General features: G+C 40.1%; 2 protein-coding genes across 2 annotated transcripts in view; both read left to right on the top strand.

Annotated features, from left to right (window-relative positions):
• Positions 1–13,277, top strand: part of LOC126563500 (uncharacterized) — a 109,439-nt gene extending 96,162 nt beyond the window's left edge. The window contains exons 15-17 of the mRNA XM_050220145.1: positions 1,004–1,105; positions 3,378–3,481; positions 13,088–13,277. Coding sequence (XP_050076102.1) covers positions 1,004–1,105; positions 3,378–3,481; positions 13,088–13,242 — 361 coding nt within the window. The 3' untranslated portion in view covers positions 13,243–13,277. The remainder of the gene's footprint in view (positions 1–1,003; positions 1,106–3,377; positions 3,482–13,087) is intronic.
• Positions 1–18,715, top strand: part of LOC126561840 (putative ferric-chelate reductase 1 homolog) — a 261,537-nt gene that overhangs the window by 138,982 nt on the left and 103,840 nt on the right. The gene's annotated exons all lie outside the window — the stretch shown is intronic.

Raw genomic sequence — 18,715 nt, 5'->3', positions numbered from 1 at the left:
AAACGCGTAGCTCAAAAGTAGCGTCAGCTAATGTGGCTTGAAATCGATTTCGGGGTTCGGTCGCTATTGGCTGAACGCACACTTCAGCCGGTTGGAAAAGCGGACAAGTACGCGATAAGAATTTTAAATTGCTTGATCTACTGTATTCTCTTCTCCTGCGACAGAGGTCTCAAATATAACGAAGCTGGAGAGCTGAATGTGGCATCCGTCCCCGTTAGAATGTTCGATAAAGTATGTTTCGCGAAACGTGAAATGGTAGTGGATTTTTGTTATCTGCGACGGCAAACAAACATCAAATAATCTTACCGGATTCTACCTGGTATTGAACAAAACGGGATAAAAAGTGATGCCGATAACCGAAAAAGAAATTTCATTCCCAGTGTTATCAGGCCGGTTCAATCAAATGGCATAAGATGGTACGATTGAACGAGAACACAAGAAGTGTACAAGCGGCTAGATGATTCGCGTACGTTATCTATACCGCTGGACGTTCGTGAAACAAGTGATCAAATATTTAAATATTGCTTGGAAAACGACACCAGCAAGCAACAACTACAAAAAGAAGCCGCACACTATCGAGAACCGATTCGCTGATGCGCTTTTGCGCACGAACCAACCCATCAGGCTCGGAACATTTGGATCTGTTTCGCTTTTTATTTAGTTTCTTTTTTGTTTCGTTCAATCTTGTTCAATCGATGTGGAAAATCCTTCCGTGGACAGTCTTCTGCTTTCTGGCGTATGTACAAACTGAACAGCAACCGTACCCGTTGACTATTTGCTCGGTAGATACTGTGTAAATTTAATCTTTCCTCGGGCATCGAAATGCTACACTTCAAACTGTGGACACATTTTTGCCAAACACGACGATTCTATTCTTTGTTTTTCCTCTTGTAAATTTTTGTTTTTACCATTTTTGCTGGATGTCCGTCAATGTGATGTGAATATGACCATACTGATGTTTTTTTTCTCTCTTTTATCCTCCCTTTTTTCCAATCCCCCATAGGTACCTTCACCTTCGATACAATCTCGGTTCGGGGGAAATAAATATCAAATACAACGCCACCAAAGTCAGTGACGGACTATGGCATCGAGTGCGAGCGTTAAGGTAAGTGTATCGGTAATGATTTATTTCTTTTTGCATTAGATTTGCTGTGCTATCGATTTTTCTATCGGTTTAAAGGGAGTTGTCATTAGTTGTACCTGGTTCTTGCGTTGAGCTGAAAGGATTTTTGTATTAAGACGAAACCTAGATGCTTATTGAACCAAGGAGGAATAATGAATTAGTCTGAATTTGTTTGGATTTAGTAAGATTCAAACAACAACTACCGCTACGACTCGATGCTCTAAGAAATTAATAGTTTGAGATTTTACAATATGCACTGAAGGCTCATTGTATGCACTAAATATCATAGAGCATATTGAATGTGTTTAAAGTTCCAAAACGCCTTTGATGTAACAGTGAAAATGCTTTGTTAGTATTGCACCAACTGAGCGCAACAAGCGCTGATGCCTCAGTTGAAATTAAATTATAAGCGAGAAACGTTTAATAATACTTTTTTGCGGCGATGAAGACGATTCTCGTCTTGATTTTTAAGAATATCTTTTCTTTAAACTTCGTATTAATTTTTGAACAGTTGCAGCTCATTAAAATAAACCATCAATAAACCATAGATATATTCTCTTATGTGAAATTTCGATCCAAGTTTGGTGATGTTTTAATCTATCTTTTTGACATGAAATGAATAATTAAAAATAATATAAAATGTGCAAAATTTGTTCAAACAACTTAAAAATGTTCCACAAGATCTAAATAATATTTTTCGTTTTCAAATAATTCCAAAAAATCTAATGTATTAATAAACTTTCTAGAACTGCTCAAATTTCATCAGAATTCGAAGGAAAATGATGGAAATTGATCTTAAATGAATCCACTGGTACTCAGTATTACCTTGTGATAAAAGTGAGAGCCAGCAGTAACAAATGGAATTTCGTTAAAAAGAAGCAATATTTGATGCCCTAAAATGGTGAATAAACAGCTTCCACTGAGTCCTCAATTTTATAATTTCGAGGAGCTTAATAAATAAAATAAGAAACTTTTTTCTTGGATTTTCTGATCTGAAAAAAAGGTAAATTAGTTGAAAAACTATTACTTAAACGACCCTCCCTTCATCGCATCTATCAGCTCAACGAGTACTAAACTAAAACTTCTCCTCATTATTGATGCAAACCCTCGCAGCACAGAATGACGAGAAAAACTATGCTCATAATAACACATTTTCCGCCTGACAGCACGTGCAATTTCCATATATTCTTTGTCTCACCCATTATTATCGAGCTGTGGAATGAAAAAGTCATGTTCTCTGTGCGATGAATTTTCTATGTTTATTAGCAGTTATTAGTGGTTTTCCATTCCCAATGGTCCCTTCTGCCGCTGTCAATGGCTCTCCCACCGGTATAATAAAAACAAATTATTGCACCATACACACAGTGCCGTGAATGTTGAACGCTTTCTTTTCCATGTGTATTATAAAGCTCCGTCCGTCGACTACTTCTGCATTCATCAGGCTCTTGTACACCGCCAGCGAAAAAAACGAAGAGTTTTTCTAACAAAATCCAATTTTTCATGAATTATAAATCTATCAATCACTCCGAGACGAACGGTAGGGAAAACCCCGATCAGCAAAACAAAAAAAAACTGTACACAAAATCAATAGTACCATTTCCATACGCTCTACGTTGTGGAAAGCGAACGAGTTGAAGCGATCGTGCGTTTTTTTCCGCCGATCTGGCCGATATTCTAACTCATTTATAACGTTTTTTCTCCTTCCATTCTTTCTCTTTATCGCGCACACTTTTCCTGCAACACATCCGGCTGCCAACTCATTCGCTCGCTGGCCACCAACGACGACGACAACGGCGACCTTTCCGCTTTTCATTTCCAACGTTTTGCTGTCAATTTTCCGCACGGAAACTGGCCATTCCGATGGTCAACACACGCACACGTTCGTCCACTAATGCTCAACAAATCTGGGCCCTGTCCTGCTGCTGTGGGAACGTCACATTTTCACCCTGTTTGGGAAAATTCGCCATCCATCCATCCATACATTTTCACATCGATTCACCGAACACGCCTACGTATGCCATTCGTGTGACTGGTCGCTGCCGTGCGTGCATGTGGCCGTGGCCGCCATCTGGTGCCGTTCATTGTCATACCACAAACCTGGGACCTCGTCAACGTTTCCCTTGCCCACCAATTGACCGAACCGTTCAACACCTCACCCTCGACCACATCTCATGGGGAGGCCTCGAACGGGGTTCGTGGTAACAACAATAACAAAAAATCACACGCTGACTTGCAACCGAAAACCCGGCAACAGGAGCTCGCAGGACGGCACGCTGAAGGTTGACGGCGGTAAGCCAATCACCAGAAGATCTCCCGGTAAGCTAAGGCAGCTCAACACGGACACCGGGCTGTATGTCGGTAAGTGCTTGTATACTTTTTTTGTGTCTGTGTGTGCTACCTGCCACTATGTTTCCGTTTCACCTTTGCCATTTTACGGCACCTCGTTTCACCCATGTTCCCGTTCTCTTCTCCTGCCCTACTACTTATCAGTTTTGCCTTGCCATTCTTGTTGGTGTATTTTTTTATCGCCAGTAGGCTGGCAAACTTTCGAACCCTTCTGGCCGGGAGTACGTAATGGGTTGGATGGAGTTTTCATTTCTCGTCTGCTTTGAGGACGACAAAATCAATTCACGATAAGATGGTAGGAGCAAAAAGCGTCACCCTGCCCTTTACAATGGATTTTTACGAAGAGAAGTTTTCTTTATAAACTTGTCGTTGTATATGGGCCTTTTGCTGAGCTATTTTCCTAAGAACAGCTGCTGAGTGAGTCATGTTTTAAGCTTTACGGTAATATATTCATTACCTGAGTAAGTTTAAAAATCTTCTCAGTTGATGTATAAGAGACTTGAAGTCTCTTCTTAAATGTTTCGTTGTAGTCTATAATATGTTTAAGGGAAATTGAGGTAAAGCAGCAGTTACAAGTTCTATAATCTTTTCATTTATTCAGTGACGATTCATTATTTGAGTTATTGATATTTTGTGAAGCTTGTATGCAAGAAAAAAAACCTCGTTGTTCAAGAAGACAGTTTTCTTGATGCCCTTTCCTTTTTATATACCGTCTAGAACATGTTTTTTCCCCATTTTTTGTTGCCTAGATCTAATATGATTTACGAGAGCTTTTTTTAACATTTCACAAAAAGGAGCAAAACTTAACTAACAATCCTCCTATCCGTAATAAGTTACCGTAGTACTTTCCACGTGCATGATATAGCGGTGCGGAAAGTGCTTTTTATCAGTATTCAAAAATGGTTTGTTAGGTGACCCTTTTTCCACGTCCGTCGGTAAATCACCATCAAACTGAAGACGTTGAGGTCTTTTTTTTTTTTTGCTCCATAAGTTAAGGTACTTGGACTACTAATCGTCTCGATTTGGGACGACCTCGAGACAACGAAACTTGTAAAGGCCAGTGTTTTTTTTTCCTGGAATAATAAAAACTGATTACCCGACCTGGCCGACCTGGAAAATTGCTTCCATCGATCGGACCTTCTGTTTCTCTCTTGCTTCTACATACTCCAGCTCTTTCACTCATTTATCGGCAGCTCGGTGGCCTTTCAATGTCCTAATGGATTTACAATGTTAATGGCAGGTGGCTTTCAGATGTTTTCCATGCCATCCGCACCCCGACACAGCTACGGTGGAAAACCTTTTTCCAGCCTTTCCTTGCTGGTGGTGATGTCAGATGCCTGATGCCCGTGGTTTGGTGTGGCGCGTTATTATTAGTCAATTTTCGTTCCGTTTACCTTTCGTGCACGGTTAATGATACGGTGCTCGGAAAATTGCTACCAAACCAGACGAACTGAGTGAGCTTTCTGGTGGCTTTTCTCTAAACAGTCGTGGTGATTGGCACCCGTCAAACGCTGCCATAAACGCTTCCAGCTAGCCATTAGTGCTGACCCTGCCGATATTATTGGACATGGCTAGGTGGTAGGATATCGGCAGGGAAAATTGATATGGCTTTGCGGTGAGAATGAGTGTGCAACAAATGACTTGTTTCGAAGAACGATGAGACCGTAGTAGATAAATTTATGAACTGTTGGAAGAAGAGTTTGGTGATTTTCATAAATTGAATTTGTGTAGCAATATATCCTGGTTAAATCCTTGATTGTCCTAGAAAGTTTAAATTTTATATTATTACTAACATTTAGACATTTTTTTATTCCGGATAGGTTGAAAATACACTACCCAGAATCAATGGGCTTTTTGACACAATTTTATTACTAAAATATTGTTTCGTTACAACACATTCTAATCTTCTCGTTACTGCTAATAATCGTAAAGCTCACATTACTACCGTCGAACGAAAATCGCTCAGCTCAACCACATCGAATTATCAGCGTCTTATTGTCTGGAGTCTAATCCAGCTGCATCGTCCTTACGAGTACTTTTCGCTTTATCCTGTAAACCAGTGCTCGAATCAATCTCTCTTTTTATGAGTTTGTCTTTCACAAGGACTCGTTACAGCATGCTCGCAGACGTGGTCGTAAAAGCAGCGAATTAACTGTACCGTTAACACCGCTGTATGGCACTCCAATTTTATCGCGTCTTAAGCTTGTTTGGTTCACTTGAAACTCTCTGAGATGATCCAAGTACCAACAGCATTTTGAAGTAATACCGCAGCCAAACCAGCGTTGTTGAGCTTTCCGCAGAAATACTTAAAATTGCGCATCAATCATCCCGAATTTCACCGAATGGTTGTTGTTGTTGTCCAGGTTTTAAAATACTTTATAAACGATTAGCAAAATGCCCGGAAAAGTGTCCTCGGTTGCAAGTATTTCCTTCCTAGAAAAGCCTTCTTTTTTGCGTGTCCCTTTTTTGCGCTCCATTACTGGGAAAAGTCACAAAAATAAGTTCCCCGCTGTACCGTTGGTTGAAAATCAACCGACAACTTTTACTGCAGACCAAACCACACCGCCCAATATGTATGTCACCATGTATCCACAGCCTCATAGATGGGAAAATGGTTGCTGGAAAATCGTACACCACAATGAAAACCACCATTCGCTAAAGCAACTGGCGCTCGCAAGTGTGTGTGTTTTTGTCCCCAAAATACCGAGCAACCCTGACCGGTTGGTGTTGATGGTTAGCGCGTGGGTGGTCAATAAAGCAGATATTTATGTTATGGTATTGCTGGCAATATGTTTACCTTTTCTTGTTTAAAAAAAAAAAAACTCCCCGTTTACTTCCGGCAAAGCGGACCTCGAAACACACGAAAGCAGAAGAAAACCTTGGTCACCGAAACATTGGCAAAACATTGAAAGCCACTTGCCGCGTTAACCCATTTCCCTTCTGGTTTACCGTTGTGCTGCCGTACGGTCATTACACAGCTGCTTTTTGCCTGCCTGTGGTCACAATGTGTTACCGGGCAAAAGTTCTAAAATGCCACCGAGCCCAATGCTGATCGTTTTCTTTTTTTGATTCTGTTTTGCGCTTACTGGTGAACCGTGTTGGGTGAGGAATATCGTAAGTAAAGCTCCTGTTTTTAGCACGAAGAAGAAGGAAGCGAAAAAAAAAACACACCCACTGTCAACAGAAATAGAGCAAACTTTTCGTGGAACTAAAGGAATCTGTTCGCTTCGATTACTTGGACGGTGCAAAAGGTAGCGCTTACGGTGTAGTAAGTAATGCAATCTACGTAAAGCACGTATTTTATTGCCCGGCTCAGCCTGGAAATGTCCCTTCCGGTAACGGTGTTGGCTAAGGTGATGCCTGAAAACTCGCACCATTTAGATTATTTCGATTGCTAGACGATGGACCCGCATGGACGATAATCGCTGTACAATTCAATTGGTTGGTGGGAAGAAATTGATGGAGGAAACGTTTTTTTTTTTTTCACGAGCATGCAGTAAACGAAAAGTGGACGTGAAAGTGTGACACTTTGCATGGTCGAATATTCAAATAGAAGTGTGTAATGTAATGCTTAATTGAACGAAAAAATTGTATTGGCTAATTGAATTGTATTGAAATGATTTTGAATTTGCGTACCTTCTGTGTAAGAAAAAATAGCCAAACTTGAAAAATTTATTACACTCATGCATTTATTACTTTTGGTCGTTAAAATATTTACAATTTTCATATGACGAAATTAAAATCAAGAATTTCTTTTGCAATCATCGACCGTATTCAGTTACGGGATTTTTTAGATATTCGAAGCAAATAATTATATTGCATGAAAAAACTTATAATGAATTGATTTAGCAGAACTTAATTGACATCCCGTTCATTATTGTCATTTAGTCGGATGGGGTTGTTGTTTTTTTATTATTTTGGAGTGCCATACAAATAATGCTGTTAAAAAACTCCACACCTTTCAACGATTTATTCACACTTTATTCACCGCAACAATAACACAAAAACGAGAACAACAAAAAACCATCAACCAGCTCTCCCCGTATAAACCAAACTGTGCTATTACAATTTTTATTGGAATCGATTACGTTTGCAAATGCGCCTGTTTTGCAACAACGTTGCACACTGACACAAGCTGGCTGGCTGGTTCACCCGCGATCCTCAACGATCCGCAACAAATAGCTGCGGTGTGATGCAAAGTGTCACATGGTGTGGTGTGCGAAACGTGCACGCTTATTATATTGTTCTACGGTACTACTGACTGCTTGCTTTGTCGCAGTCGGCAAACGGCAATCGGTTAAAGCAAACATCAACCACGTTAAACACGGTAACGAAATTGGGCGTACGGCGTCGAACATGCAACTCGGCGGATGGAGTGGGAAAATTTATGATTCGTACGGATGTGCCATTTTTATTTCGCTTTTATAAAGCACACACACGCTCAACAGTTGCATTCGTCGACATTCATGAGTGTCATTTTCGAAACGAGTGGTTTGGGGAGGGATGAGTCCTGACACGGTAGACGGGTGAGTAGATCCTTGAAAACGAAATGATATCTTCATTTGTTATACGAGCGTGCATGGGCGGTGCTTGTAGGGTTGGGTATATGCTCCATTCCACCTCCACCGACTTGCAGTGCTGCATACGGGACGTTGCCCTCGTTGCCTTCGTTTGCCTCTTTCCCCCCATCAAAACGGTCCCATTGTCACTCCAATCTCTCGGATGACATCTAGTAATCATTCGAGGAACACTTGGCACGTCGAGAGGAGCATCACTTCTGTATCACCCTGACCAGTGACACGTACCGCACGATACGAACATCATGATAAAGGGATAAAGGTGAACAAAACGAACAGACGAGCAGCCGGGTAAAGAATATGGGTAAAGAAATGAACATTTATATAGTTTCCATGTTCCAGGATGACGGCACCACTCAACAGCATACTTGAAGCATACATTTCACTGCTGTCCAGAAGAAGTCCCATCGACTGCATCGAAACGAGTGGTTTCTTTGTGGGCGCGTGTGCGTTTTTTTTATTATTTTCAATTTTATTTCTTTGTAACCAACACCAGCATCATCACCAGTCATCGGTTTGGTGATGGTTTTGGGTCGTGAAAAATAAGTTTCGTCCATTTTCCCTGCAGCTGACCATTCATCATGCCACTCAAACATGGTCAAAATGAGCAGCAGCAGTAGCAAATGGTTATTGAAAATTTTACGAACAAAAGTTGATTTATTTATTGCACTTTCGGGTTGCATGCTCCCTTGCCGGATTGTTGTCGCAGTGGGCCAGTAATGGCCAGCTGGTGTCGTGCAATTGGACAAATAAAACATTTCTGTCAAACTTTGTTCCACGGTTTGGGCAGCGTGGTAGTCAAATTTATCGGTCCACATAAAGTCTAGCAGCAGTCAGATCGAGCACAATTAATTATTATTGAGAGGTGGAAAAATGGAAGAAAAAGGGCGAACCACTTTACTTGGACGTCGGAAGACAGTTGTACCATGTGTTTGTTTAATTTAATTGCATTTGAAGAATTTTATGGTGATGAGCATTGCTATCTCATAATTAATTTTGTCTAGTACAATGTTAACAATGCGATTTTGTCTGTTGGGGTTTTGTCTAATATAAGGTTAATTGAATTATAATAATACACATTTCCTAATAATACAAACAGGCTATTTTAATGGAATGCAAACATAACTAGAATGGCCTTAAGAAATGATGGTTTATGGAGTTTGATCTAGTAGAAAAAACATTTTATTTTATGGTTTTATGGCTTCAACTGCAATATTATATATAATTTATAGCAAAGATATTTACTGCAATTTGGAGGCATATATGGGAAATATTTTCTCAAACCTCTACCGCAAGAGTCATGTAATTGCTGTGTAAACATGTTTTAGAATATTTTTTACATCCAAACAAAGTTGTATCAAATATAAGCATTCGAAACAGTCGTTTTTGGAGTGTAAGCAGTGTTTTATGAGACACTGTGTGATTCGAAATTTTTCAAGTACAAATTCACGCGGAAGGAAGGAAACGAAAGGAGCAAACCTTGGAAACCATGGAACAAACCTTGAATGATAAAATCTCTAAAAATATGATACAAAAATAAATATCCCTCGACATACACGATGTATTATTGTTTTATTTTTCATGTAGTACGACCAGGCCATATTACTTACAATCGTCTTAAAAATAGTATACTCCTTTCATCTTAGCTGGGAGACATTTCCTTCTCCCAGCTGTGAAAAGGCACCATAATCAGGGTGTGCTCGGTTGTTCCGTTGCTTAATGTTCCCTCATCCAACGCCAACGTCATGTTCGTAGCGAGGGTATTATCATAATTTCATAATTTTCATAACTTGTTCAGTTCTTTCCTCATACTCTGATAAATTTTCAAAAGAACCCAGCGATTTACCGATAGAATACCGACGAAACGATCGCTGAACCCTTTCGATGCGGTCAATCGATGAACTACAACTCGGACTCCAGAAAACAAAGCAGTTTTCTGCAATGGGTCTTACCATTAAACAGTAAAGCACTTGTAGATATAAAGGGTCAGTTATTCCAGTGGTCGTACGTTTAACAATACCGATCGTGTGAGGGCACCATATCCCGGGGTGTGTGTGAGCGATTCCATGCTCATAGTCCTGATGGTAGCGAGGGTCTAGATCGTATTCTGTTCGGCTGGAAGCGGGGATCTTGATCCTCTCGTTAGTGTCCTTCTTCTGGTTTGTTCATCCATGGCATTGGTCAGTGCAACTTTTTCACTGTGGTTCCTTCACGCGTCGTACTCATTCATACATTCATTCATTCATACATCCATCATCATTAATACAAGCGAGGTACAACACTTATGAGACAGACAAACAGTGAGAGTAGAGGGGGGGGGGGGGGGGTTCACATAAATAATCAGTTAGCATGTTAGCATTAAAAGAAAGTTTATTCTCAGGTAGACCTCGTCGCAGTCTCCCAGCAGGTCAGCATGTCGTGGTATCATTATCGTTATCGTGGATGAATTCTTCTTCCTTGGATTCTTCTTCTTCTTCTTGGCTTAACTACCTCTAAGGTCATGCCGGCTATCGAATTGGCTTTCTAGACTGTCGATACCACGTAGTTGGATAATCAGTCCTCACTACGGGGGGACGGTCCGGATGGGATTTGAACCCCGGTCCTGTCGTTTGAAGACCGGCGCCGCTGTCGCCCATACCACCGGGCCGGCCCAATTCAATCTTCCTTAGATTATAATATGCTAATCGCAAGGCGTACATTTGCAGGTCTTACAAAGGCTTAAAATACAGATTATGTTTAATTGAACTTATTCCACTAAGTGTCTCACTAAATGCTATAAAAACTCACTCACATTCATTTCAGTGCATTCAAACAAACGCCAAAGGAGTCACTGAAAAGACGAAAACTATTTCATATCGCTTTTTTGCTAGAGTTCCAAAAAGTGTGGAATGAAAAAACGGTTCAATAAGGTCTTCAAAGACGTCCCTAGACATCGTTGGAGGAAGGCTTCAATAAAGTAGAAGTTCAATTTAAAACGTTATAGTGTATAAATAATGCTACTCAGTCGCTAAATCAATTTCCTGTTTGATTGCCTTTTGATTAACCTTTCCCAACTATTGCATTCTACCAACTAACATCAACTGATAGTGTGTCAAAGCATCAATCCCTGTTACGATGGCGATGGAATAAATAAATTTACGTTCCGTAACATTTATTTCATTAAACTCACGGGTGTTAATACATAACCTATCAGCTTCCCGTGAGCAAGCACACGTCAGGACATAATTGATTGCAAAATTGCAATCGTCGATGTTGCCGTAATTGAACGAAATGGTTCATTTGCACTGAATACCGAATGCCAATGGAATGTTTCCCATTGACAGATTTAAGCTAATGTCCGACCCCATTGGTCGGAAAAATGGAAAACATTGTGAGGATTGTTGCAGCGCATATAAAGCGTTCGCATAAAAGGCAACCGAACTCGAACACGTGTGCAATCTGTGTCGTTGCTCGCGCACGGCTAATCTGATGCTGTCAAAAGTCACCCTGCACACTATCATGCCACTTACCATACATAGTAACTAGGTTTTTTTTTTGTAGTGTTTTGGTTTTTCCATCACCCCGGAAAACCAACCCCACGTCACGTACATGAAAGCGCAAAGCCACAGGAACGACATGCACACTCGAAACCCTTTTGTGACACAGAATATTGAAATTCAAATTGTGATATTCCGAGCCGTGGTGCACTTCGGTAGGATGTGCGTACGTGTGTGTGTGTGTGTGCGTCTGTTTGCCGAGCGTATGTGACCGTGCATTTGGTGGCTCCTGTTTGGTGTGTTCGAACCGGGATTGCCTAATTTTCCAACAACGAAACTAATCAAACCTCGCAGTTCCCGCTGTTGTATCCGGTACCGGAGAACTAATTTTGTTATTAATTAACTCGTCCAACATAATATGATTCCGTTCGGGGTCGTGTTTAACAATACGGTTCCAGTGGATCCAGGGGCCAGCTTGTTAAGGGGCTCAGATAGGAAAGTGGTGATTAAAATGTGTGTTTGTCATGGAACGATTTTCTTAAGAGCCAAGATCAACTCGTTCGCTTTTTGAGATAGGAAGACCTTTAGAACCTTCGAAAACGATGGATTAACTTGAAAGATGCAGGCAGCTTAACGTTTGGATTGCAAAAAGGTACGATTAATGTTTACTTTTAACTGTACTGTATGGTTTTTAGTTCCCTTAAAAAGCCTATACGAGATCTTCAAATTGAGGCTTCAATATTTCCCATTTGCCACTCATATTATACCGGTACACTTACTATTAATAATCTTTCAAGTCCCTTAAAAACCTCTGTCAATAAATTCGTACTCACATTCAAGCCGAATCATGCAAAGTATTCCCGTTCGTTTGCATGATTTTGGCCTAACGGTTTTAATTTCTCCATTTCTCGACCGACGAAATTGATTTCTGCTGCCTTTGCACACGCTGAGAGCAAAACCGGGTGCTGGCAACCTAATCTGGCAACTGTTGCAATAGTCCACATTGAATGGATTCAATTCAATTGCCCTTCGTAACTCCAATCCTCACGGTACCGAACCGGAGCAAAAGGTTTTCCCAACATCCCAGAACAGAATATGTGTGTTAGTCTCTGCTGATCGCCTGACTCGAACCCCGGGTACGGGTCGTGGTCGTGACAAGTTTTCGGACAACGGTGTGCCGTGTGCCGGGATTTACATAAAATCTTTGCACTTTTTTCCCCGATTCGGGCATCACATCGTTTGCGGATTGTGCTATTTCAGCGTAACCATCTGGTGCCGGAATTCAATCTGAATATCCTCGACTGGCTGGCATGCGGGAAAAATGCCCAATGTGTTACGACTGCTCACGAGGGAAGGGTGTGTATGGAGGCAAAAAGCTAGAAACACAACCGCAATCAGACTCGCACACACGTACACCTTCCACCAACTGTCATTTGAATTGTTTTCCCACGCTTTTTCCCACTTCCTTTCCACGGCCCACTTCCACGGGACACCGGAACTAGCAACGATTCGAAATTAACTAATTTGAATATTTAATATATTTGCATCCCGTCCCGGGTGCACAGGTGGACTACCGGCGGCGGCTCATTACACCCGCCAAAGGTACCGGACAGGTATGGTGGGCTGCATCTCGGAGCTGATACTGGCCGGCGAGCTGCGGTTAAACTTTGACGCGACGATACTGGGCACGGCACACAACGTCGAACCGGGCGCCCCATGAAGGTAGATGTCCTAGGTGCCTACCGTCGTCCGTCCCTAGATCGTCTCGCCTAGCCATTTTGTCCGGTGGTGGCACAGTGACCTGTGGAGCGTAGCGTAGCGGAGTGTAGTGTATCACCACGGCATCCCACCAAGAGCAGGTCGTCGGTGTCCGTTGACAATGGTGTATAGATGGGAAGGTTTTGCACCAAACTGATTTAGGTTTTAGGCTAAACAAAGGTAAATAATAAAACACACAACACTCACACACACGCGAACAACAAATAGGAAAGCTAAACAAACCAAAGTGAAGTAAAGTTGCTAGTCAAGTAAGTGTAAAAGACAGCACACGTACACATACATACACACACACACACACACACAAAACGTTCACAGCGGATTAAGAAAAAAAAAGATGAGAAAACAAGCGATTAGTAAATTTCTCTATGTATAGAACAAAAAACAAGCGAAAATCATATTTATTAATGACACACATACAAAAAAAAAAACATTGTAAACTAACAAAAGCTAGGGGAAAAAAAGCAAGTGTGTATGTGGATGTGCGTGTATGTAGAACGAAGAAAATGGAGCAGAAGAAGAAAAAATAAAGAAAACAATTACCACTAGCAGATGAATCAGTGTGTGAGTGTGTGAAAATGGAATGAATGTGAAAAAAGAAACAAAAAAAAAGAAAAGAAACCACAAAGAAAACTTTAATCAACCAATTAACGATGAATGGATGAATGAATGAATGAAAAAAGAAAAACATGCGGTATATGGAAAACAAAGAAAGTGGCGCAAAACACATGAATGTTAGCGAAAACGTATAAACTCGAACACCGATTTTAGAAAGTAACAATTTTTGTACAATGTAAAGCAGAGAGCGTACGGTCAGGATGAATGCGATACGGGAACAGGACTGTTTCTTTGATGTGGGAAGAGCTAAAGGTAAGTGAACAAATCACTTCTATGATTAGTTTTAAAAAATATTCCAATTATGTGTTTTTAAAATCTATTTTGCAACCAAGTGTTTTTGTGCGTTCCAAGGCGCTGCGTGTCTTTATTTCGACTTGGCCTGGATAATCATGACACATTAAGCATTCGGTGTCTATATCTTAATACTCTACTACACACTACAATTCTTAACAGAGCGTTTTCTTTTACTTCAAAGTTTTCACAAGGGTCAGAACTAGAAAAAAAAACAGATGGGGTTATATTGAAGAATCGCAGATAAAATTCACCGCCCTTTTAACAAGCATGGACGGCTTGTCTGATGTTCAATGATCAATGTGGACTTAGCATTTATTTTTATGCAATTGAAGGCTATTATTTATTGCTCTTTTACACGTGACATTATCCTCATGTATCCTGATATTTTTATTTATCTGTATCTCGTGTTCCATCCAACGCCCACATCTCGTGTTCCATCCAAATCATTGCAACGGTGGATGCAAAATCGGAACGGATATTACATTAACGCCCACATGCATCCAACCAACGGAAATTTCGTGCGTCAGTAAACACGTCATCGCTCAAAAACTCCCACATTCATGCATCTAATACCACCGCCAAAACAAATCATTTTTCCATTGTCAATCGAAAATCGGCTAGAAATAGATTGATCAAAAACAAACACACTCACAGAAGAAATGGAATAATATGCTGCTGCCCGGTAAGGGAGAGATATACCATCAGTCATCCCAGTTTCTAGTTTCACTATCAAAAGAAAACAATGTATTCACAGTGTAGCAAGAGAACACAACAGTGAACAGTGTGCGCTTCTTTGTAACACACAGTCGCTTGACAACGGGACAGCTGTCAGCGTAATGTGTAATTTATCAAGCACAAATCGGACGTGTCGGTCTTGTGGGGTTGGATTGCGGTGACTTGCACCTGGCTGACATAAAAAACTTTCCTGAACGAATGTAATAGCTTGCGGTCGATTGTGGCACGATAAGCAAAATGCCTTAAAGAGCTTAAAGAACTAGAAACGAACGATTTTTTTTTATGTCGGACTTTGTAGGATGATAACCACAAGTTTAATGCAGTCCAGCAACTTTTCCAATATTCCAACGCGACTTGGCAATAGAACAGAAAAAAAAATCATAAGTGAGTATTATAATTTTTAATCTCTTCCGCCCTCAGAGGGCGTCAAGTCGGAAAAGTAGAACAAAACAAAATTCACTTTTCCATGGAGGCGCCTGGTCAGTTTCATTGTTTCCTGCTGTTGTTCTACTTCCTCTCTATCTAGCCATTCGGGTTTTGCTATTTTATGGCTAGCATGGGAAAAAGTTTTTGTTTTCTCCCCTTCTTTGATCACTATCTTCCTTCGTTTCACCTGCACCACTCCCCTTCTACACTGCTAGATAACTCAATCTAATCAACCTGGGTGTATGGTATAGTGGAGAAGAACCACCAACTCTTCATACCGTGTTAAAAGCGATCGAAAATGAGTTTGACGACCACGCACCTAGTTTACCAGGGTGGTAGACTTTTCTGCATAATGGTGAAAAACGCTTCCTTCTGCACGGCTACAAAACAGCTTTCCAAACGAGGGTTGAAAAAGTTGTGTGGCTGCGTTTTGCGTTCAGTTCGCGTCAAATTGACTTCCCGCTATTTGGAATTCATGGATTAACTGATTCGGATTAAAAAACTTACATTTACGAGGAGCCTGCTGCAGCCTAGATAACAGCTTTTTCTACCGGGAAAGTCAGACTGTATTAAAGTTCAAACTGTTCCCGGTGCGGGAAGATTCGAAGGTAGAACTTGCTCTCTGTAGAGAATATGCTTCCCGCAGGAAAGTTGGATAAAAGTTTGTGCGCTAATATTTATATGGATTGATGGGACAAGTAAGCAGCAATGCTAGTAGTGATGCACTTAAACGCTTTGCTCCGTACAGTTCTCCCAGTTTATTTTGCTTGAAAATCTGAAACAGAATCCTATTATCGAGGAAACGATAATAATAATATCCTGTCTAGGATGCATTCTGTTTTGAAAAAACTATTCAGAAAACCTGATCCGTGAGCAGTCTAAAGCTAACGTTTTGCGAAAGTAAGCTTACCGTTAAATGAACGTTTAAGCCACGTGCTTGGGACCAGGAAATACGTGAAAACAATCGAACCACCTTAACAACTAGTCGCGTGCAGACGTCGAGTCGTCGAATCTATAAACAATCACCGACCTTTCCAATTTGTGGTGCAGCTATAAATTAAGACAAAATTTATACGCACGTTTGAACCTCGAGCATTATTAACGGGGTTTTTCATTCCATTCTTCCAGCAAAAAAAGAAAGGGTCGTTCTGAGTCGCGAAACGAGAAAAAGGCCTCCCTTTTGCCAGCAGGAAGTTGTGAGGTGAAAAGGGGATGAAATGTGATTTATTATCGTTCGATGGTAGCGCTCTAGCCGAGCGGCTGGATGGGTTCTTTGCAAAGTTTAGCCGCACGATCGCACGAAGGTTAGATTTAATTAAAAAAGGGCTTTTCCATAGTACGGATGGGTGGAGAACCTGGCCGTCTTTTGGCGTACGGTGACCAACTTATACGATCGAGAGCAGCTGTTGAAGTGTGTTCATCTATAGCTTTGCCACCGGAATGCAACCAGACTAGACAATGAAGTGTGCGTAGTTTATCACGGTTGATGTGCAGATGTGATTGTGTTCAATTTAAGTAGATAAATGTTGTTTTCAACCAAAGAAAACGATTTTCATTGGACAAAGAGTAATGGAAAAGGGAAATTGGAATGCTTGAGCAAAGGTTACAAAAATATATTTTCCAGACTGTTCAACAAATACATTTCTGAAGTTTTGTTTGTATTGTTTAATTTTAATTATTAGCGAATGATGCACCTTTCGCTTACCTTGAGCTCTTTCTTACTTAAATCTTATAAAAGAACTAAACAAAACCAACCCATGCAGTTGGCAATACAAAAAGGAAATCACCACCAAGTCCTTGAGTCGGAATAGAATAAACAATCATCCTCTCATCCTTTGAAAAAAAAAAATTCCTCGTCATCCTGTCGTCCTGTCACCAAACCCGAGCGCGGAAACGTAAACAGCAATCAAAATTCGTCAATTCTTTTCTTTGCCTTTGCCTGCAACGAACTTAATGGGGTAAAAAATGGGAACGTTTTGTCTCACTCACTAGGTTAATTACCAAGCTACAAAGAAAGCAATTTTGAAAGTGCATACGGCCATAGCATTTGCAAAGAAAATCGAAAGAACAATAAAACAGAAACTTCATCATATCAGATTGACCGATGCAAAAGGGCTAAAGTGCTGATGCAACAAATGCCCGAACGAGGTTTAATTGAATTTATCCAATGTATTGCTTTATGAGTTGCATTTAAAGAAGCGATAAAAAAGAAAACGTAGCCTTCAATTTCTTGATTTCATGAACGTTTGAATTAAGTGATTGTCTAAAACAAATTAAAATAAATCACCAAAATATGATAAAACAGTGCTTTATTATCGGATCGGGTCTATCCATTCAAGGCAATGCAAAGTAACATAACCCACTGTTTTGTTATAAAGGAACGAATGGAAAGCATTTTAAATCCATTTTTTCTAATCATTCCAGGTTAGATAAAATTGCTTTCAACTGCTTTATGCTTGAAAACAAAAACACACACCGACGAGAAGAAATAAAAAATAGTTTACTAAAGAGAGTTTTTTGCGCTCATGAACATATTTGTGCATATGAGACGAAAAAGAGAAAGAGAGAGTGTGTGTGTGTGCGTAAAATTAAACAGCTCTATTATAAGTTTGCTTTTTTAAGAGAGTAATACCAAAGCAGAAAAAACTAAAAAGTAATAGAGAAAAGAAAGAAGTAAAGCACGTAAATGCGAAATTAAAAAAAAAAACAAAACCAAAAACTAAAAATCGTTTTGTACATAGTTCGAAAACAAACGAAACGTGTGTGTGTTTGTATGTGAAAACAATAGAACTTATAAGCTGAAGTAGAAAACATTGCTGTGCTATGTGCTGATGTAAAGAAACAATTACGCAAACCACCATTTATATGTATGAGCGTAAGTAGGTGTGTGTGTGTGTGTGTGTGTAAAATTTTAGTTTCAAAACAAATTCATAATGGCGTACACTAATGCTTGTAAAGAAAATCAGAATAAACATAGAAAAATCGCCTAGAAAAAAAGTAAAAAAACAACAACCGAACCGAACGAAACAAAAACAACTTATTGGGAAACAGGTTTTTTATACTGCAAGAAAAACATAAAAGAAACGTGTTGCTAGTCAAATAAACCGCATAGGTTAAAAGAAATGAAACTTTAACCAAACAACAAGATCAACACTACTTAGCAAGCACTAAAAGAAAGAAAAGAGAATGCGAAAAGCTAGCTAAAAACGGATCATTAAACGCAAATACAATGTGAACAGTTGAATGCACACCACGAAATAACAGCGAATAAAAAAAAGCAAAACAAAAGAATTAAAAACAAAACTATAAAACAAACTCTGAAAACGAAAGAAATTCGTACATAA

This window comes from Anopheles maculipalpis, chromosome 3RL, assembly GCF_943734695.1.
Source record: "Anopheles maculipalpis chromosome 3RL, idAnoMacuDA_375_x, whole genome shotgun sequence".
Taxonomy (NCBI): domain Eukaryota; kingdom Metazoa; phylum Arthropoda; class Insecta; order Diptera; family Culicidae; genus Anopheles; species Anopheles maculipalpis.
This window is presented reverse-complemented; position numbering and strand designations above follow the sequence as displayed.